Source organism: Penicillium hispanicum (assembly GCF_028827665.1).
Source record: "Penicillium hispanicum strain IBT 35686 chromosome Unknown utg000005l_segment0_segment0, whole genome shotgun sequence".
Taxonomy (NCBI): Eukaryota; Fungi; Ascomycota; class Eurotiomycetes; order Eurotiales; family Aspergillaceae; genus Penicillium; species Penicillium hispanicum.
Window position 1 is genome coordinate 692,297 of NW_026623197.1, and position 27,028 is coordinate 719,324.

A 27,028-nucleotide genomic window follows, 5' to 3' on the forward strand; every position below is an offset into this window, starting at 1 on the left:
ATCGTTCTCGACTATTTTTGGGTGTGCTTGACTCTAATCCCCGCTCTCGTGGCAATGGTGTAGTTCCTGCATCGTTAGCCCGACTAAATATATCCAGGGTCGTGATATTTTTGGAACACAACGTCATGCTTCTTTTCAATGTCAATATCATACAGAGGGGAAGTCCTTCTACGGCTTACAGATAATTCACTCCAACAAGCAATCCACATTCAGCGCAAATGCTTCACGACCGTTGTGTCCTTGTGTTTTGTTGACATCCGCTCCCAGGTCAAGCTTCGAAGCCTCCAACAAGATGGCACCAAAGTGAATCCATCTACATATGTATATTGATGCTTTGAGACAGGAACCGAAAGCTAGAAATACCGGTCAAAGCACTAGCCAATCTCGAGTCGCAGTTTCTCGCTTTGCACCACTCTCCGGCTCCACTGATTGGCATTTAGGGGCATGCGTTCCACAGACAGGAAAGTCCCATGCCCTGGACATGGCTCTGGGGCTGGCCGTCAATCTCACCTTACTGGCACCTACTATTCAATCAATGTGCGGAATATCTCCTTCCCATCTAACAATAGCACAAGATAGCGCCCTTGAGCTATTTTTGAACCAGATCGTCCCTGTCGGCGAGGTTGTTGCTTGTGATCGAAGGCACTATGGTCACCAGCGTCGGACTACCACCCATCTCAAGCGGTTACTATCAGTCAGTCTAGCCTATCACAAATTACCATCTCCGTCTTAACGGGTGATCTATCCCGTTCGGCTGGTATTCCAACAAGTTCGCCAGGCTCCCAGGCCAATCACTTGGCCATGTTAATCCCGAAGCTCACACTCCTCATCACGCCCTACAGGGTAAAAATAGAACATATATGCTCGGCCTTGGAACCTTTTCCTGCATAGCTCCTCGCCTTTAGCATTGTGGCCGTGCGTTACCCCTCTCTGTTCGTCTTTTGCGCAATCCTCATTGACCCAGCAGATGCATAGGTCTTGCACCGGTGTCACTCTGCTCTCGCTTCGCTTGTCTCCTCATCAGCTGGATCTGGAGCTGATTGACCCATCCCTTGCAAGTGTACGATACAGTATCATACTTGGGCTCGTTTCCATACTTCGTTCCACCAAGACGAAGGTATTAACAGCATGGACGATACTCTCCCTGCAACTTTCAGTAAGACGGGCGCTTGAAAGACATCGCTGTGATTAGATTCCTCATATCTCTGGGCGAGCTAAAAATATCGCTTAGAGCACTCTGTTCTCTCTTTAGGGATAGAAATAAACTCCAAGTCTAGCCACAAGATTGGCCTAGTATAGTCTGCTCTCATTGAAAGCCGAGTGGTTTGAAGGACCCTAATCATGCTGCTTTGTTTCATTCTTCTCGACTCAAATGTGGAAAAGTACAGCCCAAACATGTCCATCGAGGCATGACGGTCGAATTCAATTCTGACATGCACTCTTGAGTTAATGTGTCACTATCCTAGTTTTGGACTACGGATGCTAACTATATGCACCAGAATCCCAGGGCCAACTGATTCGCATGCGTGGGAGCAAAAGCATCAGAGAGAGCGGGATACTGCTGTTCGTTCGCGACATAAAATCTGCCCAGGCAATGGCGTCTCAATTGAACCCCCCAGTCCCCCACACAAATTCATTGCTGGAGTAGTAGTGATATAGTAGCGGCCAGAAATCTCCAACCACCTAGTTGGTTACAGGGCGGTAATTAAGTCCATCACAAGCAGTCCTGTCAGGTCTCCCAAAGTTTGGATCAGATATTTGCATAGATCTCATTTTTGCTGTAGAATATACGGAACGAATGGCTCTGTGAGGAAATTCGGCCATGCTTTGGGGAAGTATGTAGAGGCATTTGACGTGCCGGGACAAAAGGTGCCAAGAAGCGGCGGTTCTATAATTAGGGACCCCGCTACTGCACCCTAACCAGATGAAACTGCACGAAGCGGCACGCGCCTTTGACCACCGCAATCCCGTGATCAGCAACTCGATCGCCAGCGCCCCCGCAGTCTCTCCTCTACTGTGCCATCCGCATGCATCTCGCTTCCCCCGGCTCTCCGTGTGCTCTTTGCCTCTCCGCGCCCCGTGATTCAGTCGGGAGCCCGCCCCATTCTCCAGCCGCTCGAGTTCTAGAAGCCCTCATCGCTCTTATCGGTGACCATCATGGCCCAGGAACGACCTCCATTCACACCGGACAGCGAATTCGCTGAGCTGGAGACCCCGCGTGGCCCCAAAGCGGGCAGTCTGTCCATCACTGCCCTGGCTCGGTTCGAATTCGAGGCGGGCAAGGGCAACGATGGCACCAAGATTCTCATGGTCGAATGGGAGGATGACGATATCACTCGCTCCGCCTCAGAGGGGTCGTGGCAGGTTTCGTGGGCTGGCAAGACGACTGTCCTCCCTGCACATGAACGGGCCAATGACAACACTCGCCGCTTCTACTTCTTGCTGCCGTACAATGTCACCATCCCACCGGTCGTCACACTCTCATTCGAACCCCAGACTACAACCGATAAGACCGATGGCGCCTCCACGGCCTCCCCGCAGGCTCGGGAGACCCTGCAGCTCAATCCCCTCCCTGCCATCTTCCCGCCTGAGCTGGGAGCAACGGGTCGTGCAGCCGGCAAGAAGGGCGTACTACACACAATCTGGGGAAAGAAACGGCTGCGCGTGCTCGACGATGAGATCCGCAATGAATGCCAGCACAATGCCGAGGGAGTCGCACTGCATATGGCCCTCCAGGAAAAGGAATGGATCGAGGCAAACTTTGGGATCATGTCGCGCGGCGCCGACAGCGTTGCAAGCAGCCATGACTCCTCAACTTCATCTTCAATGTACCCGGCGACCCCTGTGTCGCCCATCAGCGGACGAAAACTGGGTGATAAGCTCAAGGGCCTTAAATTGCAGACGAGCGAAAAGGATCTGTCGGCCAACGATCGTGAGTGCAGTCCGTTTTCTACTGAGCATTGGGGCATATAAAAGCTAACCGACACGCGTAGGCCCAAACCCAGCACACCTTCTTTCTCCTCAGTCTCCTGATGTTGCTGTATCCTCGTTCAGTTCATTCAGCAGCATTGTCAACCGTGCACCGCACTCCATGCCAACACCAGACACAAACCCCACCCCAACTCCGAGCTCGCAGTTGAACCCATCCGGCCCCGAGTCTCTCAGGCCCGTGGCACACTTCCCGCCCGAGTCGCTCCAAGAAGCCCAGCAGGCCAGCACGCCCACGGGCTTCACCGCTCTCAACTCCATGGACCCAATTGCGCGCACCTCTAGCGGAGAGTCCGGCGAAGACCTCTTTGCAAAGGCACTGAGTCCGCGCTCACCCGATCTGCCACGGAGCCCATTTTCCTTTGCCTGAATTCTGCTCCGTCACTCTTTTCTGGTCATGATCATTGGCTCCTTCGTGCGCGCCAACACTGACTACGACGCCTCACTCTCATCTTACGATCTGCATTCTATGATTCCCCTTCTGCGGTGTGACAACACACTCCATCATTTATGTGATACATTGCGGTCCATACCCACAAACATTGACTCCAATACTGCATTCACATACTTCTCTTCTTGAACCATCTTTTTGTGGTCACCATTTCATATCTCGTACAGAAATGCCATCATAGTGTGCCCCTGCGGACTCTGTGTACATAGACGAACCCCTGCAAGGACCATCCTTGCGAATGTCTCTTTTCCCTCCTTTCCTGTCCTCCCTTTCTTTTGTCCCACTCGAAGAATGCCGTAGTGCCATAACAGAAATACACACCCTCTGCATAGGCCGGACAGTACCGCAGACAAGCAATCAAGCAAGCAGCCAAGCCAGTCACCAGCAAACCCAGGCAATGCTAGAGCAAAAAGCCAAACGAACAAAAGACAAAACCGAGGCCAGCCCCTCAATTCCCCTTCTTCCGCTGGCTCCCCTGCCGACCAGGCTTCGGCGCCGCCGCCGACCCCGACGCAGTGGCACTGGCACTGGCACTGACAGCCCCAGCATCCTCCTTCTCCGCCTTCTTCCCGTCCGCCAGCGACTCGAATTCCTGCGCGTCCTTGCGCTCGGCGTACCACTGGCCGGCCTGGAGGGCCAAGACGCCGACCAGCACGAGGGCGAGGATGGTGTTGCTGGCGGAGAGGACCTTCAGCGAGTCCTCGCGGCCGAGGATCTGGTCCTTGTCGTCGGGGGACTGGGCGAGCTCGTTGCCGTACTGGCCGGCGGAGGCGAGACGCAGGCCCTTGACGATGTTGGCGATGTAGACGGTCACGCCGCACATGTACAGCACGAGGGAGGCGCCGTCGAAGAGCATGTTCGACTCGGAGGGGCGGTAGAGCTTGGTGATCAGGCCGGCCAGGCCGAGGAAGATCACGATGTGCAGGATGCGCGGGATGAGCGGCGGGGAGGCGTGCAGGAAGCGCAGGTGCGCTTCCAGGTAGTCATAGTGCGAGGCCGGGGTGGCCACGCCCGACCACAGGATCGGGTAGTCGTAGGGGAAGAGGGAGAAGATGATGCCCAGGAAGAAGCATGTGGCTGGCGGCGGTGGGTTAGTGACTTGGGTTGTGGTCGTCGGGGCCTCCAGGGCTGGAGGTGGCCGTTGGGGGAAACGTGGGGCGGCAGACTTACGGCATACGATCAGAAAGGTCGCGAACGACCCGCTCTTGAACACCATGATGGGAGCAGAGGGACGATGGGAGCGAACGCGAGGAGCAGGAGAGGGAATGGGAAGGGGAACAGGGGCCGAGGGCAATTAATCTTAAGCGGGCGCCAAGGCTCCCGAAAAGATACCTGTGGACACACGATACGCGGGCAGATAAGCAGTGTGGATTATGGATGTCAACGCGTTCGCTCTGATAGGCAGACTCGACAGATATAGTACAATTCGAACGCCTTCGCCGGCGCCATGAGTTCGTAAATATGCTAGTGGTATCTTTCCAGAAACTTCGCCCAGTCCCCCTGAATGCAAATGTACATGAAATGGTATAGAGAATCGCAAATCCATCTTCTCATCGTTGGTACCGAGGCAAGGACTCGTCGGCATGCGCCGTGCCGCCAACCAGCTGGTCATCTTCAAAGACCGGCGCACTGGGTCCCTCGCCGGACTCGGTATGAGGCTCCTCAGGCGGTGCGCTAGGCGCACTAGCCTGCTGCATGAGGCGCTGGCGCTCGAGCTCTTGCTTGTCTTCTGCTGAAGCTGCAGGCTCGCCGTGGCCGACAGGGTCACCGTTGACCACCACAGTCTGTAGCGACTCGGCAGACCGCACCGTATGCGGCATTCCGTCCGCATTTGGGGGTGGCAGATGCTGATAAGCTTGCAGGTGGTGATCATCTGGCAAGACGGGTGCAGTCGGCACTGCCATTTCCACGTTGGACGGCCCTGCTTCATCGTCGTCGGGAGGCCGACTAGGCAAAAGAGCTTCTTCGTGGCGTCGCACCCGGGTTTTCTCATCTACAGGCTCATCCACCTCCGGGTGCGCCATCATAGGGCCTGGTGGATGCAACGCTTGCGGATATTCCTCAGGGTACTCGGCGTACTCGGGATGCTCAACCCAATGGGCTTCATCGTAGAATCCATAGTCATCCTGGGCGCCGTGTTCAGCGTGCGCATTGGGCATTGGGCTTGCTTCAGACCATTCTTCTCCGTCGACAGGATTCACGTATGCCGACTGAACTGGATTCGCAGTGTGGGACGCTGTTGATTCAGCAGTGGTGGACAAAGTCCGCTCGATCTTGGCTTGGCCGCGCTGTGAATCTCGAGTGCCAACAACAACCTCGAAAGCCATTGAGATCACACCTTTCTCCCTGCGGATTTGATCCGTATCGAGGATATTTCCAGCCCAATTGGCCGTGATGCCGCTCCCATTCGCATCGGCTGGGTTGAGAATCTGCCCGCTAGGCGAGAATGTGCTGCCGCCCGAGACCATGTTGAAGCGTGGGATGAAACGATCGGGCGATGTGATCTTGCCACGGAGATCGACCACGAACTCGACGTAGTATCGGAAATTGATCATGGCTCCAGGAACACGGGTGATGGTGGGGAACGCGTCTTCGGGAACTCGAATCGAGGTCTTGATAATCGCGGTCATGGTAGTGGGATCAACAATCAACGGCGCAAACGTCTGAGAGAGATCCTTGCGGAACGTACAACTAGTGCGACTTGTCCCGAGGGTGAGTCCACCGAGCCCGGTCCGGGAGCGTGGATAGCAGTCTTCGTAGGTCGGCTTCTTGCCCTCTGATGGTGAGCCGATGGGGATCGCTGGATGTAAATCGATACGGCCCTGCCGGTATAATGTGACAATGATTCCATGCGCACTGCGCACCGGCTTCCAATGGTTGATGGTGACCTTCAGAGGCAAAGTGTCTCCCGGTAGCACGCCTGCGCGCAGCACCTCAGCTTTCGCTGTAATGCTTTTATCCGAGATGGAAGGCGTCGCACTGCGACCTTCGCTATTTCGACCTCCCGTGCTTGTTGAGCTTGGGTCGCTGGCGATCTGAAAGCTCTGGCTGCTATTGCTGGGTCGACTCGAGGAACTGACATTGCTAGGGGAAGGACTCAGGGGCGGGCGGTGGTCGACCGATGCAGCTGCACCGCTAGCAGGGGTATCTATTGAGGATGTATCGGGTGCTGTTGTCAGGTCGGAGTTGGTTGACTTGCCCTTCGCCTTGGGTTTCGAGCGCTTCGAGACCGGCTCAAGGGTGACAACGCGGGCCTTGGGTGCCGGAAAAGGGGCAATGTCAATGTTTTCTAGAAGGTTAACCCGCCTCCGGCACGTAAGTGTGGGATTGATGGTGGTGGGTCGAGTGAGGGTAGATGTTAACGAGTATGAAATGGCGCCGCGCTCAAACTAGAACACATCAACATGTCAGTAAAGGCCCCGAGTGAAATGAAGAAAAAGCACACACATTAATGCTGCTGGGGAGTGCATAGGGAGGCAGTCCCATCTCAAACCGGAATTTGTAGATGCCTTCTTTGAGGCGTCCGTCGCCACAGAGCACGACTTCGTCCTCGAACAAGGTCGCCAGGCCATTGCCCATATATTCTGCGCCTCGCCGGCCGCGTCCGGGACCTAAGAAACCCAAGTCCGGCGAGGGTTCACCCGCTGGGACGGCGTTTTTGAAGACCTTCACATAGCCATGGAGGCAGACAACGAGATGGGTGATGCGAACCGGCCGCACAACCGTCAAAATCACCGTGCCCTTGATGATATCCCCGGGAAAGTACGAGCGCCACGGATCATCCGGATCGATGTAGAAGTCGGTGATGCTTCGATTGCGCTGGCCGAGTGGGGAGCGAAACTTGGAGAGGAACGAACTGCGATTCCGACTGACCGGCGGCGTGGAGGTCTTGGGAGGAAGGTTGGAGGACATGACACACAGCCGTATTTGGTGCATCCATACAAGACGGCGTGGCGGAGAGGCGGAAAGCGGGCGCGAGAGGACCGAAAGGTCGCAAGTCAGAACGAACAAGCCGATCCGACACCTCTAGAGCACAACAGAACAGCGGTATGGATGGGTGGAACGGGCCAGTAGGCAGCAGAGGCCTGCACTAGGAAATCCAGCCGAGCAATACCTCAAGTACCAAGTGCCGGCGGGGAAAGGGGAATCCTCCAGCGCGAGTCTACTGGTGCGGTCCGATTCCAAACGCCACGGTATGCGTTCGTGTCGACAAGAGATTCCCCCAGTCGAGAGGAAAGGAGCGGGAGGTTATGATTGAGGGCCACTGGACCACATTGTTTCTCAGCGTCACCGAAGCGCGAGACCGGAATAGAGCGAGGTCACCCCCACCAGGAACCTCTCGCGTGAGGAAAACCAGGTACCGAGACGGGGGAGGTTATCGAGAGGCGAGGAAGGGGAGGGGCGGAGGGGGCGAGGCTGAAGAGAGGGCGATTCTCAGCAGAGTCGCCAGCGTCGAGAGTCGAGGAATGTGGGACTCGGGAGATGTGGCGCAAGACTGGGTTCGGGGATGGAGAGGAGAGAGGTTAGGAAAGGCGAAGGACGGAGAGTCTAAAGCGCGCGATAAGGAGGATGGCGGAGAAAGGCTGCGATTCGCGTCTTGTTGGGTCAAGCTTCGCGGGTTCGAACTAGTACGACTCCAGTTCCCGCCCTTCCTAGACATCGGGGCTGGATTCCTATGCTTTATTATTCTTAGACTATCACCGCGTTTCAGCGCGTCCCATTCATCCTAGGCTAAGCTTTCACCGTCTCCCCCCGGAGGAGGCCGGACTCTAGTCCGTCTCACTCTTACCCGAAGACTTTTCTGTGATAATGATGATGATGATGATTGTTGCCTCAATCCAGCTCGCGCAGACCCTCTCCGTCCACGTACTCGTCTCCATAGCACTCGCGCAGCACCGCCGCGACTATCTCCCGGTCCCCGCCGGCCAATTTGCGCACATATTCCTCTAGCACGTAGCAATTGTCCGTCCACTGCAGCGCCTGCTGCCTGAACTCCGCTATCTCCTTCCGGAGCTGCTGGCTCCCCTTGCGACTCGGTGAATCGCCCTGCGCAATCGCCCGGAGCCGGCGAACCTCCGTCTCAAGTTCGGCTTTCCTGCCTCGCAAGGCCCGTCGCTCGTCCTCCAGGCCGGGGCCCATCTCGTCCTGGCGTCGCGTGGTTTCAGCAGCCACGGCCGCTTCAGCATCGGCGCAGGATTTTTGGGTCTTCTCCACTTCCATCTGCAACCGAGCCAACTGGCGCTCACGCTCGCGCTTTTCCTCACTCCCGAAGACCCAGTACCAGTTTCCACTGCCGATCTTTTCCACCCGGAGTTTGCCCTCGTCCACTAACGCCTGCACGTATTCCTTCACCTGGATGCTGTTGATCGACGCTACGGCTGGTAAGGCCTTCTCCAGCTCCTTGAGCGTATGACAGGTGCCACTGGCGCGCAGATGCGCCACGATGAGGGCCTGCTTGTCGCTTTTCGACAATTTGGGGGGCTGTGATGGGACGCGTCAGTCAGCGAGTGCCTATTTCCCCCCTTTCCCTTTTGCGAGTAGCGCCCATCTTACACCGGGGTTCTGTGAGTCACTTGTAGCAGGGGGCCACGTACCATGATTTCTTCAGACGGGAGTCGCTGGCCCGCACCGGACCCCTGGTTGACGCAATCCTGTTCGTTGGTTCGGATCAGGGAAGCTTATGGAGGTGCACTTGTCCTCTTCGGGGTAAGCAGGAGAGGGCTAAGCCTTCGCAGGTGGAGGAAGTGGAGGAAAGCCAAGTTTCGGGTGGCACACGGCGGGAGAAGTGTCTGGTGTGACAGGCCTCTCCGTAGTTTGTCTACACCTCGCTCAAAATTGCCTCATTATCACTACGCCCATTCAACAATTCCGGCTTACAATTGACTTCAACTAGACTCCCTCCGTATTATGGAGATGTAAGCGGCCGACGAGATGGTTTGTCATTATTTGTGTCCATCTATATCACCCGAGGCCTTGTACGGCATGCTCACTGCCTACCTAGGTAACGAAGCCACTACTGAAGTAAGCTCGGATTCTCAACCTCGTAATCTTGATGATTTCTTCGACGATCTGCAACGTCAAATCAGATGAGAGGCCAAGCAAGCCAAGACTCTATTCGGATGAGCACCCCCCCCCCCACGCCAAGGGTCTCACAATGCGAGAATCTTCCAGGTCACAAATCTCGGGCCGATGCCGCGTGGGCTGCAGATTTTCCGAGCGCTGTTGATAGTAGCCTTGGCCTCGGAAGTCATGTAACAGCAGGCGGGACATATAGCCCAATCTGGAGGTGGGGAAGCATGAAACTTTCTGCAGGGCGTGTGATAATCAGCCGAGCATGCATATTGAGGCTCCTCGGTGGCTGTAGGGCCTCTCCTGCTGCCCAAGGCCGAATGCCCAAGGATCGACGGGGTCATCATGGTTGTTGATCATGCGGAGTCAGCCAGGCATTCATCAAAGGATTACCAGGCAGCGTCAACCTCCTCCATGGTCAGCAAGCCACGATCTGCGGAGGGCAACGTTACAAGGCATGAGTAGTGCATGCGGCAATTTAGGGAAAGTGATGCATGCTGAATCGGGATCGCCAAAAACATCATTGCGGGCCAAATCACGTCTCGGCTTGCGCGGTCTTGTTCTTCTCGGCTTCTTTCGTCTTGTCAACTGTCACTCGCTTATTTGCGTTCGAGTCTGAGCGCTTCAATCTGCGACGCTTAAACTTCTGGCGCACGCCTCGCAGGTGTTCGTGCTGGCTAATCGGGTGATCCACGACAGTACTCCTTCGCCGCCGTTTCCGTCCGCGCGAGCCGGTCGTAGCGTCGCTCGTCGCACCTTCATCCTCATCGGACGACTGCCCCTCCAAGAGGACCAAGTCTCCACATTGGCCGAGAGAATCCCGGGCCATCTCCTCCACCAAAATGCCAACCGCAAGCAGGGCCGTCTCGTCCATGGTGTAATGGTCATATCGGCCGCTCTTTCTCGCAAGGTGTTGGTAGTAGTCCGCAGTATAGGCATGGACCGCTTCAAGTATCTCACTGCTGGGCAACGGGCGGTCTACTGGTAGCTTTTCGTGGGCAAAGTATGACTCGTTCTCTGTGAATCGTTTCAACAGGGTCTTTGAGCGAAACAAGGCTTCTTCCGGACGCAAATCACGAGCTCCCGATGATGCTGTGTCTCGGTATTTAGATGTCACCGGTGCTGGAGGGTGGAATCCATGGATATTGACTCGGCCTGGAGAATGGGACTGTTAGCATTTGGAATAGCAATTGGCTCTCATGATCCATACCCGCGACCGCGTCATAAAGAGTAGCTCGGCGTCTTATGGGCTTCTGTGAAGGCGCGTCCTCGGGTTCATCGGTCCTAGCCTTGCGCTTCGACCTGGATTTGGATGTTGATATCGACTTCTTGGGCTTGAGCCTGGATTTGGATGTTGATATCGACTTCTTGGGCTTGAGCCTGGATTCGTATTTCGATCTCGGGTTTGATTTCTGCGGCGATTTGGGCGGCTCGTTCGTTGTCTCATGAGGCGGTTTGAGAAAAGCGCCTCGCGCCAGATTATGCGATACACCACTCAGCATCTTGATGAAGTGGCAGGCGCCTCTGGGCTCTCCTGAAAGCGAGCTGTCAAAAACGCGGAGATCCAGCGTTCCCCGAAAATAATGCGCCGGCACAACCTTGATCCGACTCTCACTCTCCACTTCACCTTATATTATTCAACTCCGCTCTTACTTCTGACACGCGCGCTGATGAATGAATGAATTCCTATCTTCTCAACAGAGCCCTCGGGTCTGTCACACCAAATGCCTTCCATGTCGCCCAGACCACCCGGCTAGTCCACCACCTCGAGCCGGGGCCCGGCATCCGATTCTCGAGTCGCCGAGCTGCACCGGCCAGTCGGTCTGATGACGCAGCACCTTTGGACCAAGGACTCGACGGCATTCCGGAGGACGTGTACGCTCATAAATCTGGAGTGAAATGCCTTGCCATTGATCAGTTTGAAGGGCGGTAGTACGTACCTTTTTCTCTCCTCCATCGCATGCGATTTCTAACCAGAGTAGCATGATCTCTGGAGGCGCAGATCCATCTATACACCTCTGGGACCTGGAGAGCCGAGGATCCGAGCTGGAGCATATTCACCGGCCCTGTGCGTCTGTCAGCAAATCTTCGCATGTCGATGCGCATACACACGCCATCACCTCTCTCTCAATCTATCCATTCGACCCCGTTCCCTCCACAATATTCTCAACGGCTCACGATGGCACACTAAAACTTTCGGCCCTTCAGTCGCCAGCCATCACGCCTGTCCATACATTCAAGCTTGACTGCACGCCCTATGCACATTCTTTCTCCCCTCAACCCGGGTCTACACTGCTCGTTGCAGTAGCCACATCCGAACAGTCAGTACGATTGGTGGATCTGCGGTCAGGACTATCAGCGCATGGCTTGCCGGGGCATAATGCGCCCGTTTTGTCAGTCGACTGGGCCCCTCACCGGCCTCACCTACTCGCGTCCGGCTCAGTGGATAACAGGGTGATCATATTCGACGTCCGGCGTGGTGGACACAACTCCGCCATCGCAACATTGGACATGGACGACCCGGTAGGACTAGTACCACCAAGTTTCGGGCCCGGAGCGACATCTTACGAGAGCCGCCCGGCCTTTTCTCGACATGCTCGCGCACACAATGGAGTGGTGACGGGCGTGCGCTGGACCTCGACTGGCAGCCACATCGTCACGGCAGGCCAAGACTCGCGCATCCGGGTCTGGGACTCGGCCACCGGCGCAAACACGTTGGTCCATTTTGGACCGCGCGTCCGCAATAGTACATCATCGCATCTTGCGGAGCGTGTGCCCCTCGTTGTACCGAAGGGTTTCATGATGCCCGGCCACGAAACCCTACTATGGCCGAACTTTAATGAGCAGGATGATCGAGGCGAGATCTTCATGTTCGAGCTCCCCGAGGGCACATTCATCAAGCGCCTACGGGTCCCCGGGTTAATGCGCGGATCGCAATCAAGTCGGGGCCGGTCAGGTGCGCTCAGTGCTGCACGAATCAACGATCTAGTCTGGCGCGGCAACGGGGCTTCCGGTGAGGGCCTGGAGCTCTTCTCCGCGCACGGGGATGGAACTATCCGCACATGGGTCTCGCGCGAGCCAGATGGTGAGCCGACGGAGGAGGAACAAGCCGCGCTGGCCGACCGCAAGAGAAAGCGGGATGTGCTCGAGGAGATTTACCAGGGCTTTGTCGGGCCCGAGTCATCCACACTCCTCACCCAGTCTGGGACGTCTACAACTCGTATCTAGAAGGGAAACCCTACCGAAGAAAGCAACATCTTCAGCGATCTCACCCATTTGATATAATAAAACTACATTTATCATCTTTATGCATAGTACAGCACATCATATCGAACGATCACGCCAGGACGGCTTTTCAATGGGTAGATATTACTCATTCCGGGGCTGATGCACCCCAATCTTCTCCCCGGAATCCTCATCCTCCTTCGCATACCGATCAAAAGCACTCCGGTTGTAGTTATGATGCTTCTGGTCACGCGTATCGCCACTGCCGCCACGGATGTTCGTGCCCATGTACGCACGCTTAGACTCGATGCTCGCGGGGATGGAGTCGCCCGCGCCCGTGATGACCTCGCCGGTCTGTCCGACGTCGCGGGTCGAGCGCGGCAGGTCGGTGGCGTTGTCCGCGGCGGTGGCCAGGGTAGGCTCAGCGATGCCCTCGTTGTCGTACAGGGAGTTCTCGGCGCGCTGGTCGGGGCGCGGAACGGAGGGGATGGTGCGCTGCTTGCCGGCGTCGTTGGGGATGGCAGTGCCGGAGGGCGCCATGTCGGCGAGGCTGCCACCTTGGTGGGGGTCTTGATCTTGACGGACCATTTTGGATTGGGTGGTGCTTTGATAGATCGATCAGAGAATGAGATTTGAGTCTTGGAAGTGGAGGCGAAGATTGGTTGGTGGTGTAGATAGGATTGACTGTATCTACAGCCGAGCAGGGTGTGGGAGAGGAAAGGTATTGAATCAGTGATTCGAGGGTAAATCTAGCTTGGAAGAACGCATTTATATTTGCCTTGTGCTCGTGATGGATGTATTCCCTCCCTGATTGGATTCGCGTGCTGATGTCACTGCATGGGCGGTTGATGATGGAGAGATGATATCACGCGAGTGTATGCCTTGATTGGACACTGGGGTTGCCCGAAACAACCAAAGCCGGCAAAGAGCTTATGTACAAGAAAGCCAATGGCATGCGTGAACCATGTTTGATTCGTGGGATCTCCTACATACTGCATGAATGGTTCATGGCAGCCGAGTATGACGAAACCGGGTCCGGGTGCCAGCCCTAACGAGGTCGTTCACCGCTGAAGCCTGCAATTAGGGATTGGAGTAATGGGCAAGATAACCACAACACGATTAAGCGGGCTTCAGGAAAGTTTTCTACGTGTTTGCAAAGGCGAGTGAAAAAGAGAGGAAGGACTCGAAATTGACTAAATGCTCGGGACACCTCATAGGAAACGGGCATTCAACATTAATGGCAGGGGCAATCAACGAGGTTCACGGAGATACGAAAGCAAGACAGGAAATATGGAAAGAGAGAAAGGTAAGGATTGACTTCGTCTACAGGACGAAAGCAAGGACACCGAGCATTGCGGCGGCGGCGGAGACAAGACCGCCGGAGACGCGAGTGGAAGCGCCGGTGAACATGGTGCCGTGGGCAGAGGGCATTGCCGACGCCGAGGCGCTATTCAGAGAGGAGGCACCACTGGGCAGGATCGAGGCCCTCGACGCGGGGGTCGCCATGGAGGCCATGTAACGCGACGAGGACGGGGTGGCCATGGGAACATGGACAGGGATGCGGGCGTAGCTGGCGCCGGAGGCAGAGTAGGGCTCGGAACTCGGAGAGGCACCGTAGTCGAAGCTTGGGTACGAGCTAGGAGCGGAGCCGTAGTTGTAGCTAGGGTCCAGTCCGGAACTGGGGAACGAGCCAAAGTCGTAGCTGGGGGCCTCGCTGGGAGAAGCGCCATATTCATAGCTGGGAGAGGAGCTGGGGAAAGAACCAAAGTTGTAGCTAGGGGTTCCACTAGGAGAGGCCCCATACTCGTAGCTAGGGTAAGAGCTGGGGAGAGAACCGAAGCTGTAGCTCGGCGTTCCACTAGGAGAGGCGCCAAAATCGTAGCTCGGAGTTCCGCTAGGAGAAGCGCCGTACTCATAACTAGGAGAGGAGCTGGGGAAAGAACCAAAGCTGTAGCTCGGCGTTCCACTAGGAGAGGCGCCAAAATCGTAGCTCGGGGTACCGCTGGGAGACGCGCCATACTGGTAGCTTGGCTGCGAGCTAGGGTAAGAGCCAAAGTCGTAGCTGGGGGTTTGGCTTGGAGACGCGTTGTATTGATAGCTGGGGTACGAACTGGCGGAAGAACCGAAGTTGTAGCTAGGGGTTCCACTAGGAGAGGCCCCATACTCGTAGCTAGGGTAAGAGCTGGGGAAAGAACCGAAGCTGTAGCTCGGCGTTCCACTAGGAGAGGCGCCAAAATCGTAGCTCGGGGTTCCGCTAGGGGAAGCGCCGTACTCATAGCTAGGAGAGGAGCTGGGGAAAGAACCAAAGCTGTAGCTCGGGCTACCGCTGGGAGACGCGCCATACTGGTAGCTCGGCTGTGAGCTAGGGTAAGAGCCAAAGTCATAGCTGGGAGTGTCACTTGGGGAAGCGCCAAAGTCGTAGCTCGGGGAAGAGCTGGGCTCAGAACCATACTGGTATCCGGGGGAGGATGGGGACTGTGAGGCGTGCGCAGCGGACGGGTACAGCTTCGGCTGGGCGGGGGACACCTCAGGGACAGCGCTAGCTTCAGCAACGTGAGAGGCTGGGATCTCCTTAAAGACCGTCTCCGTGGGCTGGACATCCTTGTACTGGGTCTTAGTCACCGTCCGGACAACCTCGTGTACCTGGGCCGCGCACTGAGGGACCTCCTCGTGATCTTCGCGAGGGGGAGCTTGATGCTCTGTGGGAGCCTCAGTGGACTCGCCCGGAGGTCCAGCAGGAGGTCCAGCAGGGGGGTGAGGCCCAGCCAAGTGGGCGGGCGGAGGGTACTCCATCCAAGGCATGTGCGGAACGTCGAAAGGAGGCAGGTGGACATCGGTGCTGTCGGACTTGATAGCGTGGTTATCCACGTGGTCCTCATTGACTTTCGAGCCAACATCGACATTGGTGGGGTCGTTGACAGTTTCACCATCGTCCTCGCCGGACGGGCCGCCGAGAGCAGTACCGCCACCGGGAGCACGCTCAGGGGCGTAGGCACGACGGATTGGAGCACCAACACCATGAGGAGGGAAGGGCGGGGAGAGGGGGGGAGGAACTCGTCCTTGTGCTTGAGGTCGACCGAGTGGTTGTCCTCGTAGTCCTCGTTCAGGCCGGTGTGCGTATCGACGGTAATTGGGGCAGAGAAGCTCTGGCCGCCATCATCGCCCGAAGGGCCACCCAGGGCAGTGCCACCCTCAGTTGGGCCCCAGTGGCGCTTGAATGGCGGGCCGAAGGGAGGAGGGGGTGGGGGGAAGACATCCTTGTTCTTCACCGCAATAGAGTGGTCGTCCTTGCTCGCCTCGTCGACGTTGGTGTGGAAGTTACCAGTGACCGGAGCATTGAACGAAATACCGTCGTCCTGTCCAGATGGACCGCCCAGCGCAGTGCCACCCTCAGTAGGAGGCCAGTGGCGCTTGAAGGGCGGTCCGAATGGAGGATGCGGAGGCGGAGGTGGGAAGACGTCGGTGTGCTTCACGTCAACAGAGTGGTCGTCCTTGCTGTGCTCGTTCACATCCGTGGCGAAGGTTCCGGTAACTGGAGCATTGAACGAAGTGCCCTCGTCAGGGCCGGAAGGACCACCCAGCACGGTACCACCGGCGACGACTGGGCCGGGGCCTTCAGGCTTGCTGCCGCTCCCAGGGCCACCCAGAGCCGTACCACCAGCCTCGGGGCCGAAGCGTTTGCCAAAGGCCGTGGCGGGAACATGGAAGTGATCAGAGGGAGCGTTGCCAGCGGCGTTACGGAAGATGGGCTCTGACGGTCCCTTCTCAGCAGGCGGCGGCCCAGCGGGTTTGACAGGAGGAGGGTGAACCGGAGGTGGGTGGACAATGGGAGGAGGGTGAATATCCTCGCTCTTCACCTTGGTGGAGTGGTCGTCCTTGTTGTACTCGTTAACGTCGGTGTGGAAGTTGCCAGTGATGGGCATATCAAAGCTCTGGCCCTCGTCATTCCCGGAGGGTCCTCCCAGCGCGGTGCCACCGTAAGGGAAAGACCGCTTGGCATGTTCAGGGAACGGACCAGCACCGGGGCCCAAGGCAGGGCCGTACGGCAGAGGCGGCGGCGGATACACGTCCTTGTCCTTGACCTTGATGGAGTGGTCGTCCTGGCTGAACCCGTTGACATTGGTGTGCGCCTTGACATCCGCACTGTACGGGCTGGTGAAGCTGCCGTCATCATCTTTACCTGAGGGACCACCAAGAGCGGTGCCACCCAACTGCCGGCGCTGATGAAAACCGTGGTTGTTGACAGAGTTGCCCTGCTATGCAGAACGTTAGTATCGCCGTTTCGAACGCTTAAGCAGGAAGACTTACAGCGCCATACTCCATCGCCTGCGCCTGCAGCGCAGCCACCAGCAGGGCGAGGGGAATTCCACCAACGAAGCCCTTCATCGTGACTAGGCGGGATCAAATACTATAGTGAAAGGAATACGTATATAGTCGGGACGCTCGTGGTTAATGAGAAAAGAGCGACTGCAATCCAATCTGCGATGGGAGCAATGAAACGAATGGCAGGATGAATTGAAGATACTCCCTCAAACGCAGCAGAGGACTTTTCGTCCTGGACCAGGAGCTCACTAGAGCTTTAGTAGTCTCGTTACATTCATGATCACCACCAGAGCCCGCATGGCGGAATGCACTGCGCTGGCCCAGCGACCGGCTCGCGAGAACCGGGCAGGGAGGTCAAACACCATCAGAATGCCGGCGAGAATGAGACTACAACATCGGGAGTCTCGATGGCGCACCTGCAGCTCATCAGCGCGTGTAAACAAAGCGCGGCCGCTCCCTCGTCAGGGGTGGTGCTACGGCATTCCTCAGCTCGTCGAGAGGGATGGATCACCAGGAGTTTGGTATTCTCGAGGGAGAATTCTGGCCAACCAGGGGCGCCCCTTTGCTCTGTGCTCCTTGAGACGTTCGCCTTGAGAGGTTCATGGCCGTCTCACCGTGCGGGCATGATGCCAGGGTCTGTTGATTTTTTCTCCGGGCCGGGCCCAAAGGGGTCAAAGATGGACCCGTTGACGCGCGACCATCGCTCCGAGACTGTCCAAGCAGCGAGATGCTCATTCGAAACAGCTTGTGGCCATTGAGGAGACCAGCACCGGATTCCGGGTGATGTCAAATCCATCTCGGCTGGCCGACGTTGGTGACAACTACCGCGGACCGCTGTCACCGTCCACACAACATTACTCATCACTGAGAACATTTACGCGGAGCAGCTAGCTCTCATTTCTTCGTTTCTACGTGGACACCATTATATGACTGCATTCACCATCTCCATGGAGTGCGAGGATGTATCCCGTCTTCGACATTCCCCTCCCATCGCCCTCACTGAAGAAGACACACGGGAGACGAACTTCCTATCGGGGAAGATTACTCTCCAGAACCGATCGGTCCCGTAGGACCGAAGGCAACGCATCGCCGTGGAATTCGTCCGAAGACTGGACGATGGTCGTGGCAGGTTCTGTTGCTTTTCGATGATGAAGAAAAGAAGAGTGGAAAGTGAAGTTTTTGCGCCTTTTTGTAGCCCGTGGTGGGTCACGTGGACGGGCCGACCGTGTTTCCGGGTGGATTCTCTGTTTTCTCTTGTTTCTCTTTCCTCTTTTCTCTTTTCTCTTTTCCATCGACATGACTCCGATCCTATCTTACGGATTGCATTCGCTGCAACTGAAACACACATGGATTCAAACGTATCACGGAATATACATGCAGTGACCCTGCCCCGGTCTTGACTACAGTCCGGCCAAGGAGATGAGAATAACGAGATTTCTGTCCAACACCCCATCCCTTCTAATGGGGTCTATCAATGGAAGGATGGAATGGGAACAATAGAGATGGTGAACATAGGATCAAGAGAACTCCATCAGCATCAGGGCCAACCCCAAAGTCAATAAACACCCATTCTGAGCGCCTGTCTATACAAATCAGTTCACCTGTCTCGACGGTCTCCTTGTGCGGCACTCACCAATCACTCAGATAGGGCTTTCTCCGTGCTATCCTTCCAAGCTGCGCCTCCAACAGCCGCGGTGATTCCCAGAGCGATGCCAATCATGCCCCCTACCGTGATGACCGCAATGATGATCTTGAGAGTCATGCGCTGCCGAGAACTCAGGACATCCAGACATGAGCGTGACGGGTTCTCTGGCTCCCATAACTTCGATCGTCGGGGGCTTTCACTGCCCAACACCGAGTACGGTACGGCGTTCTCGACATCCCGCAGGTTGCTCAGGTTGTGATCGGCCGCCTTGGTCTCAAAAGTGAGTTGTTCGTAGGAGGTAGTTGGTGTGCTATGGGCATAGAAAGGAGAGTAGGGCTTGGCTCCGACCGAGGGATCGAACTCCTGCAGGCGGGCGTCTTGGCCCAGATCGGGTGTTGACTGGAGCGATAGGACTGGTGATCGGATGGTGGGCGAGGCAGTGTGTTTCTCATCATTGCTCTTGATCGACGCGGCCACCTGGGCCCCAATCACCCCAAGTCCATGCAGACTCATCGCGATGTTCCCGATCTGGCGGATGCTGGGCGAACCCGGCTCAGAAGATTCTCGACAGCGACCGCCGGAATGCCTTCTTGGAAGACAGCGAGCGTCTCAGACTCTGACGTTTCGACTTGGTCTCCTCGGTCTTGCTCTTGGGCTTAGGGTCTCGCTGGGTGAGAGCCTCGACGGGAATGGCCACCGTTGGGACTCCCCCATACATAAACACCGCCGTATCAACCTGGAATGCGCTCCAAGCCCAGGCGGACCGCGGCAATCTCATCACTCGGGTGATGACGAACGAAACTCAAACTCCACGGGTCTGGTGCTCTCACGGCTCTTGATGCTCAGCTGTAGGGGATGCAGGCTTGGGGGTGTAGGGAAGCGACGTGGAAAGCTGCGACTGCCTGTCACCTCGAGCGAACCTCGATTCTTTTGTTCTCGGCGCCCACGCCCCTCTGATCCTCGATCGTTCTCGATTTTTGATAGAATGAAAATCCAATGCCCCGACTATGGAGGGGAGCCCCCCTTGTGCGAACTGGATTGGCCTCTTCCTGCCATGCAAGGTTGTGCGTTGCCCAATTTTGCCTTTCATCCCTAGATTGCTCCTCGTGCCACCTGCGAGCAGCATTCTCCTTCCAGTCTCTAACCCGGATTGTGTCCCCTGCAGTGCATAGAGCATAGTCATTGGTACCTCTCGGGAATGCACAGATAGCGATCCTGTTGCACACCCCTAGACTATCGTTCGTATGGGCTCTGTGTCCCTCCCTGCCCGCGACTCCATATGAAGATCGCACCGAGCCCAGGCAGACAGTGAAAAGTATCGCCATCTCCTTGGCTGTAAGGCTTTCAATGGGATCGATTGCGGCCTTCGGTTGGGGCAAGTGAGATGGTCAATGAGTCCGGTTTTTGACTTGATGGCTCTACTTTGACATTCCGCTTTTCAAACGTAGCCACTTGGTCCCAGTCTTCATCTGATTGCGTATAAACGTCCCGATTTCCCTCAACCTATGTCAAAATTGCGTGCGGCCCCTTCGCATTCTGAGTATCTACGGAGTTTCGACCCTTTGGTCGATACGATGCAAGTGATGACGAAGACTTTTTTTTGGCAATATAAATGAAAGAGATTTCGGAGCCAAAGGAGTCACCGATGCTGACTTCAGCTTCTTCGATGACCCGACTTTTGAAAGCATGAATGAAGAAGCTCCTATGGACCCGAATAAAGACGTACCACAGGGCCCAGAAGGAAGCAGTCTCGAGAAGAGTGACCCTGGTGAAGAGCTTCCTGATATTGTGTACCTAGTGGTACGGTATAGATCAATCTGACTGAATCGATCTGATCTTGGGTGGGTGTCATCGCGTAGAGCATTTGGTTTCCTAGCGGTTGGGTGGGTGACTAGCGGCGAATTTTTTATGTTCTATGTTTTTGATTCTTGTCTTTTTGATATCGCTCAGTTACGTCTTCTCTGGTACTAGTTAAATATACCCAGGTATCCATAAAGCCGGATCGCCTGACCAACGGTAGAAACATCGAAGCTTACACCTCACCACCGGTAGATAGCTCTAAAACTAGCCTCCCGCAATTCAACCTATCCAGCTCAAGGCACATGGATAAACCAAGCTACCCTGATGAATAGGCATGTTCATGAACATACAGTGCGTAGAATGCGACCCTATCCCTCCAACTCACTGTCTCGACGCCCTGCGATTATTGGGTAGGTAACCCCATGATCTCCTGCACCTCGATCAGCATACACAATCACCGAAACAAGCTGAACAAGGCGATACCTCGGGCTATCGACTGCAACATCAAGGTGAGTAGCTGTTGCGCTAGACATTTGTCAGTATAAGGCGAGGCGCATACCAGGTAGGCAGTATACCATGTCCATCTACGCACGTCAGGGCTGATCTGCTTCGCTGCTGATATACATGTGCCGTGTCCAAGTTGCTTTCTGCAAACCAAACGGGACCATCGCAAGGAATGTGTATTTGGTCCAACCCCGAAAATTGCTGCAATGCTTCCGACGACACTGCTTGAGCGATCAGCAGAGGAGCGGGGCCTCACGCGATGATAAACATCATACACTCAATACTCAGACATATGGACCTCGATGCATTCGAAATGAGCATGCGATACTCTTTTGCCTGCACGTTCACGACGAGCTTAAGGACGGCGTCTGTGATGTGATAGCTGTATACCATCAAAATGCCAATTTTTCTGCGGAGAATCGGCAGTTCTAGCTTTGGGCTTCGCGTTTGGCAGTCATTTGGAACTTACAGCTCGAACACTAGCTTCTCGTTTCGTAGCATGTGTTGGATCTTGAATAGGAGTAAGCCATCTCGCAGATTCTTCAGCTGTTGAAGAAGATATATTGCATCTAGGTACGTTAGTAACGAACAAATGAGCGGAGCCTTCTTACAGTTCATGTCCGTCAGCTCTACCTCCACATCTATTCCTTCCACAGTGTTCTCTTGCCCAGACTTTGTTCTGGAAAGACAGTCCGCTTGCGATATACGAACCCCTGACGCGGTCCATCCGCGGGAGAATCGTGTCTGACTGCTCACTGAGAAAATTTAGCTCTCTCGCCTGCTGGATCACAGAGTTGTGGTGCTCACCAGTGATAGTAAATTCGACCGCGTCATCCTCTGTCGAGTCAACATGACGCGTATCTAAGCGAGCAGCCAATACAATATCCGCCGTTTCATTGAATACCCACGCTCCATCGCCGGTCAAATTCCGGTAGTGGACCAGCTGGACTGCTTCCATAGCGCCTGTGGAGTAAATTTGTCCGTTGGCTGCCAACTTCACATTTTCGATCCTATTGTATAGTCGAATTGCATGGCTTTGGCCGGCTGTTAGAAGGAAGGTCCCAGTAAGGGTTCGCTGTTGGCATACCAAAGCATATTCAGGACCGAAATCACAGGAAACCCAGTGTAGGGATTGATGGAGGGAGACACCATCAAGGAGGCCGTTCCTCGATGGAACGCCAGTCTAGCCATTCCGGTTGCGACATCGGATATAACACCATCGAAAACAGCAAGTTCTCCCTTGAGTCAGTGACTTGTCTAAACTGGGATACAGACGGCCACCTACTTGATGGGGGTACGCTTCGGATTATGAGACTGGTAAGCCGGGATGTTCTGCCAGAGGAAAGCCATATCTTCCACGCCTGCGAAAGACCGTTTGAACGCACAATCAAGCTCATTGGGGATACTGGTAGGGTATTAGAGCCTGTAGGGTGTACGACGAGGGATTGGACTCACCAAAGTATTGCATCAGCTCTTCATCGTGAATATCACCGTATCTAGTGCGTCGAAGCCGACAGTTGCACTTGAAGACTGGCTGATCTGGGTACTGGAGCCAGTTCGCATTGAAAGACGCATTGTCGCAAAGAGAAGCGGTGTCAAACGGTTCAGAGTCTCCCACATGCAGTGAAAAAGACAGCTGCAGTGGCGTCTCTGGTGATCTCGATGAAGGCGCATGGAAGCTCATCGTTCGGCCTTTCAAATTGCTCGTGAACCAGGCATGGATCTCTCGCAGCATTCCATGAACATCCTCTACCTTCCGGCCTGTATTCTGATTGATGCCGCTATTAAGAACGATTTAGCAACCATAAACAGACATCGATGGATAGAAATCACCTGTTAAGGACTGCGATTGTAAGGTTAAGGCTGTTGATGTGGACCCCGAGATGATGTTGGAGTATCGTGAGATCGCCTCCTTCCCTTGTCCACCGCACCTTCTTCCAGTTCTTCCGGATCTCCTCTCGCCATCGCTTCTCCCCAGAACCACTTGATCCACCGTCATCCTCGATGATCATATACTTGTTTACGAGGGCCTCGAGATGTTCCAGAGTGGAGCGACAGTTCTGCAGGATCTGCGCGATACTGCTATCTGGGGTCCCGTCATCCTGTCCTGAGCACATGCTGGACAGTGATTTCAACGATTCCAGTGCATGAGTGAGTGAACTGAGCTGATTCTGCACTTCCCGGAACTCTGCAGGTGCCGACTTCCTGCCCGATGTGAAGGCCTGTGAGATATCCCAGGCGAGTTTCGACAGCATTAACACATCCCCAATCGATATCTGGAACGCCATGCTGATTGGTCGCTAGCTATCGAGGGACACGGACAGGGTATGCACAGAGGATGTGATCACCAATGCTGCAGTCGATGCTGAGTGAATTATAATCTTCTGTGATCTTCACGACCCCGCCTCAACACGAGGCTGTGCAATGCTGACTGTCCAGTTGGGCAATAATCAGGCATCAGGCAAAGAGAGGCTGAAAGCTGAAAGTGACTTGGCATATGCATAAATAGGCGCTGCCCTCCTTGTTGACCCGCTTCACCCCCCCCCCCCCCCCCCCGGTCATCGGCTCCCAGAGATATCCCGCCATGGATGTGCTTGATCGGCTTCAGTCTGGTCTCTTCTATAACGCCAACACCCTCGACTCTTCCCCGACCTTTCCACGGCGTCGGATTCTGTCCCACGAAGACGTGTCCCCGATCAACTACATCAATAATGCTCCATCTGATATTCCGGCCGCCCCTTCCTCGTTGATAAACCGTCCTACTCCTGAAATCCCACTCCCGCTACTGAGCGTCTCGGCCGACGTGGACACCCAGGGGAGACTTTGCACCACCACGGTGACACAGCAATTCAGCAATGCTTCCTCCTCGGTCTCACAAAATGCGAAATATATCTTCCCCATTTACGACGGATCGGTCGTCACATCATTTCGCTGTTGGATCGGTAACGAGAAGCTTCTCGAAGGAGCCGTGAAAGCCAAAGAAGCGGCAAGGGCAGACTTTGACCATGCTGTCATCCAACGCAAGGTCGCTGTGTTGGTTGAAGAACTAGCCCCAGAGGTTTTCGAAACAAGCGTGGGGAACATTCCTGCGCAAACCACTGTGAAGATTGAGATCACTTGCGCCAATCTCCTCAAGGTGGATACTAGCACTGGGGGCCTGGTTCTAACGATCCCGACATCCATTGCTCCGCGTTACGGAAATGTGCCGGCAGGCTACAGTGGAAATCAATCCATTCTCACGGAGGGGCTGCGAATCAACGTTCAAGCATCGATGCCGAAACCTATCCAGAAGATGGAGTCGCGATCACACCCAATCTCTGTCGAGATGGGGGCTGTTGCCCACAAAGATTTCAAGAATTTTGCAGCTAGTGCATCTTCGTACGTGCCTGATTACTCCAAGGGACGGGCGACGTTGGCGGACAGACAGGCCGTTCTTCATGAAGATTTTGTCTTACACATTTTGTGTGGCTCTCGCGAACCAGCGCGGTCACGGGCTATTGCTGCGGCGCAGCCTGGTCAGCCTGCTCGCTCCACGATTGCCGTCACCATTCACCCCAACGACCTGTTTCGCCAAAGTGTCAACGTCAGTGATTTTGTCGGTGAACTTATCTTGGTGGCGGATAGGTCAGGCTCGATGTCGTCCAAGATCCCCTCTCTCATCAATGTGATGAATATCTTCCTCAGGAGTCTCCCTGAAACATGCTCGTTCAACATCGCCTCTTTTGGTTCCAATGTCACATGGTTATGGCCTTCTTCAGAGAGATACAGCCAAGAAAACTTGGATGTTGCCTCGAAACACGTCGACTTGTTCCGAGCAGACTATGGTGGTACCGATATTTATCCAGCGCTGCAGAGTGCTCTGGATCATTCCAATAAGCAGGATGACGTACCGACCAGTGTGATCTTGTTAACTGACGGCGAGGTTTGGGATGTGGACAATGTGATACAGCTCGTGCGCAGAACGGTCTCAGTCGGTGGATCGAATATCAGATTTTTCTCCCTGGGAATTGGAGATCAAGTCTCTCATCGCCTGGTCGAGGGCATCGGGCAACAAGGGGGCGGCTACGCAGAGGTCGTGCCAGAATCCTCCATGGGTTTGTGGCAGGAAAGAGTGATACAAATGTTGAAGGCAGCGTTGGCGCCATCTCGCCTTCAGTGCAATTTGGATCTTGGCAATGATCTTGCCATAAAGACATCTGAGCGGCAGATTGCCGGGTATAAAGTGCAATACCCAGAGGTGGTTCAGGCTCCGCACCATATTCCCGTCCTGAATGTCTTTTCACATTTCTCTCTATACTACATGCTGGAGAGCGGATTGGACTCGTTACCCAAAACGGTCAATATCACCGCGACAACGGATAAAGGAGAGAAGCTCACAGCACAGCTGCCAATCCAGGTGGTAGCTGGACAAGCAGCCATTCACCATCTTGCGGCGAAAGCCTTGATGAACGACTATGAAACTGGACAAAGCTGGCTCCATTTGCTTAATCCAACTCTCAAACCCTCCAATCCGATAGGATTTAAAAAGGTTCTCCGGCAGGAAGCACAGCATCTCGGGCAGAGATGGTCCATACCTAGCAAGTGGACGAGCTACGTGGCTATTGATCGTTCCACGGCCCTGCAACATGCCATTTTGCTCCATAAAGCGGATGCTATCGAAGTCTCCCAGTTGACCCGGCCACGACATACCTCTAGCTCGCGCTGTTTTCCGGCCATGAGAATGGGTGGTTCCGGTCTTTCTGTCGGTTTTGGTCCATCTGATGACTGTCTTGGTATCGGCTCGTGGACCACCGAGAAGAAGAAGCCTCCCACTCAAAGTTGCCCTCCTGCCAGCCAAGATGCCAAATATGAGCTGGGGGATGTGCAAAACTGCGAAGGTAACATCGAATCTCACATGCGTATACCAGAACCCAGACTTGAAATGTACACGGAAATTTCTGAAGATGAAACAAGTGCTTCAGCCAACAAGGCCCATGCTGTTTTCTATGATCCGCCAGGATCAAGACGGCTTCGACAACCAAGCCCAAGCCTGGGAGAATCTACAGTTTACAGCATGCCCAGATCAAATTTGCACGATCCCGACTCCACACTGCCAGAATTTCCTGCCATGGAAACGATCCTCCGCAAGCAACGAGCGGATGGCACATTCTCCTTTTTCAGCCGTTCATTTACTAGCTTTCTGAGAAAGAAATACGATAGCAACGCGCTTGAAAAGCTCCTTGACTCCAAATTCAACCGACAGTCACAGCCGGCGAGGTGGCCTCTCACTGAGTTGAGCTACAATATCCTCGCGGTTGTTTATATTACTCGTGAGCATGCTGCTTCCAAGGCACTCTGGGAGCTCCAGGTGGAAAAGGCGCGGCAATGGATTAAACGGATGATTGTAGGATTGTTGAAGGGGAGTGGTGATTCGGAGGAATCACTGGAAATGTTACTCGAGGAATTAGGGGCTTTATTTCCTGAGATGCAGACATAAGTGTTGCATCAGACTTGAAAAGGTCACTCTCGAGCTAGGGGGTAACTGTCCATTCCTGATCTTTGATGACGGCGATCTTGATTAAGCCCTGGCTGCACTTATGATTTTGAAATGGCGTACCGCGGATAGGTATGTACACACGCCAATCGAGTCTACGTGCAAAGCGGTGTCTATGACAAGTTCCTGTCTATGCTAGTCATTGCCACACAGAAAATCCAAGTTGGCCACGGTGCGGACCCCGGCACAACAATGGGAGCATTGACAACTAGTTGCGGCCTAAAGAAAATGGAACGGCACGTTGCAGATGCCGTTTCCAAGGGTGGGAAGCTCTTGCTCCACTGGATGTGGATCTTCCAGAAGGCGTCCACTCGAAGTTTATCTTTGGAAATGACCTCAAGGATAACGAGGTTGGACCTATCATCTGGCGAGAATTCTTCCCTGCAGCACTGACCGGGGGAAGGGGGGGAAAGTAATGTCCCGGAGCCAGAGATTGTAGGAAAGGGCATTGAATCGATTCAGAAGGCGATCGATATTCATACCCAGGGCA

At 54.9% G+C, this 27,028-nt stretch overlaps 11 protein-coding genes across 11 annotated transcripts; 3 read left to right on the forward strand and 8 right to left on the reverse strand.

Annotated features, from left to right (window-relative positions):
• Positions 1–2,157: 2,157 nt before the first annotated feature.
• N7459_005708 (uncharacterized protein) lies at positions 2,158–3,358 on the forward strand (the record flags this gene model as incomplete). Its single annotated transcript, XM_056944892.1, has 2 exons — positions 2,158–2,932; positions 2,994–3,358. The coding sequence occupies 2 exons, from the start codon at positions 2,158–2,160 to the stop codon at positions 3,356–3,358; spliced, it is 1,140 nt and encodes a 379-aa protein (XP_056799227.1).
• Positions 3,359–3,887: 529 nt separating this feature from the next.
• On the reverse strand, positions 3,888–4,655 carry N7459_005709 (putative secretory component protein shr3; the record flags this gene model as incomplete). The annotated part of the gene is made up of 1 exon (XM_056944893.1): positions 3,888–4,655. One exon carries the CDS (start codon positions 4,653–4,655, stop codon positions 3,888–3,890), a length of 768 nt encoding a protein of 255 aa, XP_056799228.1.
• Positions 4,656–4,989: 334 nt separating this feature from the next.
• On the reverse strand, positions 4,990–7,351 carry rim8 (pH response protein PalF; the record flags this gene model as incomplete). The annotated part of the gene is made up of 2 exons (XM_056944894.1): positions 4,990–6,828; positions 6,887–7,351. 2 exons carry the CDS (start codon positions 7,349–7,351, stop codon positions 4,990–4,992), a joined length of 2,304 nt encoding a protein of 767 aa, XP_056799229.1.
• Positions 7,352–8,272: 921 nt separating this feature from the next.
• On the reverse strand, positions 8,273–9,036 carry N7459_005711 (putative GAJ protein; the record flags this gene model as incomplete). Its single annotated transcript, XM_056944895.1, has 2 exons — positions 8,273–8,920; positions 9,034–9,036. The coding sequence occupies 2 exons, from the start codon at positions 9,034–9,036 to the stop codon at positions 8,273–8,275; spliced, it is 651 nt and encodes a 216-aa protein (XP_056799230.1).
• Positions 9,037–10,043: 1,007 nt separating this feature from the next.
• N7459_005712 (uncharacterized protein) lies at positions 10,044–11,010 on the reverse strand (the record flags this gene model as incomplete). The annotated part of the gene is made up of 2 exons (XM_056944896.1): positions 10,044–10,663; positions 10,719–11,010. 2 exons carry the CDS (start codon positions 11,008–11,010, stop codon positions 10,044–10,046), a joined length of 912 nt encoding a protein of 303 aa, XP_056799231.1.
• A 176-nt stretch (positions 11,011–11,186) lies between these two features.
• Positions 11,187–12,736, forward strand: N7459_005713 (WD repeat protein; the record flags this gene model as incomplete). The annotated part of the gene is made up of 2 exons (XM_056944897.1): positions 11,187–11,440; positions 11,491–12,736. 2 exons carry the CDS (start codon positions 11,187–11,189, stop codon positions 12,734–12,736), a joined length of 1,500 nt encoding a protein of 499 aa, XP_056799232.1.
• A 141-nt stretch (positions 12,737–12,877) lies between these two features.
• N7459_005714 (uncharacterized protein) lies at positions 12,878–13,321 on the reverse strand (the record flags this gene model as incomplete). Its single annotated transcript, XM_056944898.1, has 1 exon — positions 12,878–13,321. The coding sequence occupies one exon, from the start codon at positions 13,319–13,321 to the stop codon at positions 12,878–12,880; it is 444 nt and encodes a 147-aa protein (XP_056799233.1).
• A 735-nt stretch (positions 13,322–14,056) lies between these two features.
• CweA (uncharacterized protein) lies at positions 14,057–17,119 on the reverse strand (the record flags this gene model as incomplete). The annotated part of the gene is made up of 3 exons (XM_056944899.1): positions 14,057–15,712; positions 15,811–16,989; positions 17,042–17,119. The coding sequence occupies 3 exons, from the start codon at positions 17,117–17,119 to the stop codon at positions 14,057–14,059; spliced, it is 2,913 nt and encodes a 970-aa protein (XP_056799234.1).
• A 1,573-nt stretch (positions 17,120–18,692) lies between these two features.
• N7459_005716 (uncharacterized protein) lies at positions 18,693–19,214 on the reverse strand (the record flags this gene model as incomplete). Its single annotated transcript, XM_056944900.1, has 1 exon — positions 18,693–19,214. One exon carries the CDS (start codon positions 19,212–19,214, stop codon positions 18,693–18,695), a length of 522 nt encoding a protein of 173 aa, XP_056799235.1.
• A 3,620-nt stretch (positions 19,215–22,834) lies between these two features.
• N7459_005717 (uncharacterized protein) lies at positions 22,835–23,293 on the reverse strand (the record flags this gene model as incomplete). Its single annotated transcript, XM_056944901.1, has 1 exon — positions 22,835–23,293. One exon carries the CDS (start codon positions 23,291–23,293, stop codon positions 22,835–22,837), a length of 459 nt encoding a protein of 152 aa, XP_056799236.1.
• A 296-nt stretch (positions 23,294–23,589) lies between these two features.
• Positions 23,590–26,481, forward strand: N7459_005718 (VIT and vWA domain-containing protein; the record flags this gene model as incomplete). Its single annotated transcript, XM_056944902.1, has 1 exon — positions 23,590–26,481. One exon carries the CDS (start codon positions 23,590–23,592, stop codon positions 26,479–26,481), a length of 2,892 nt encoding a protein of 963 aa, XP_056799237.1.
• Positions 26,482–27,028: the final 547 nt, after the last annotated feature.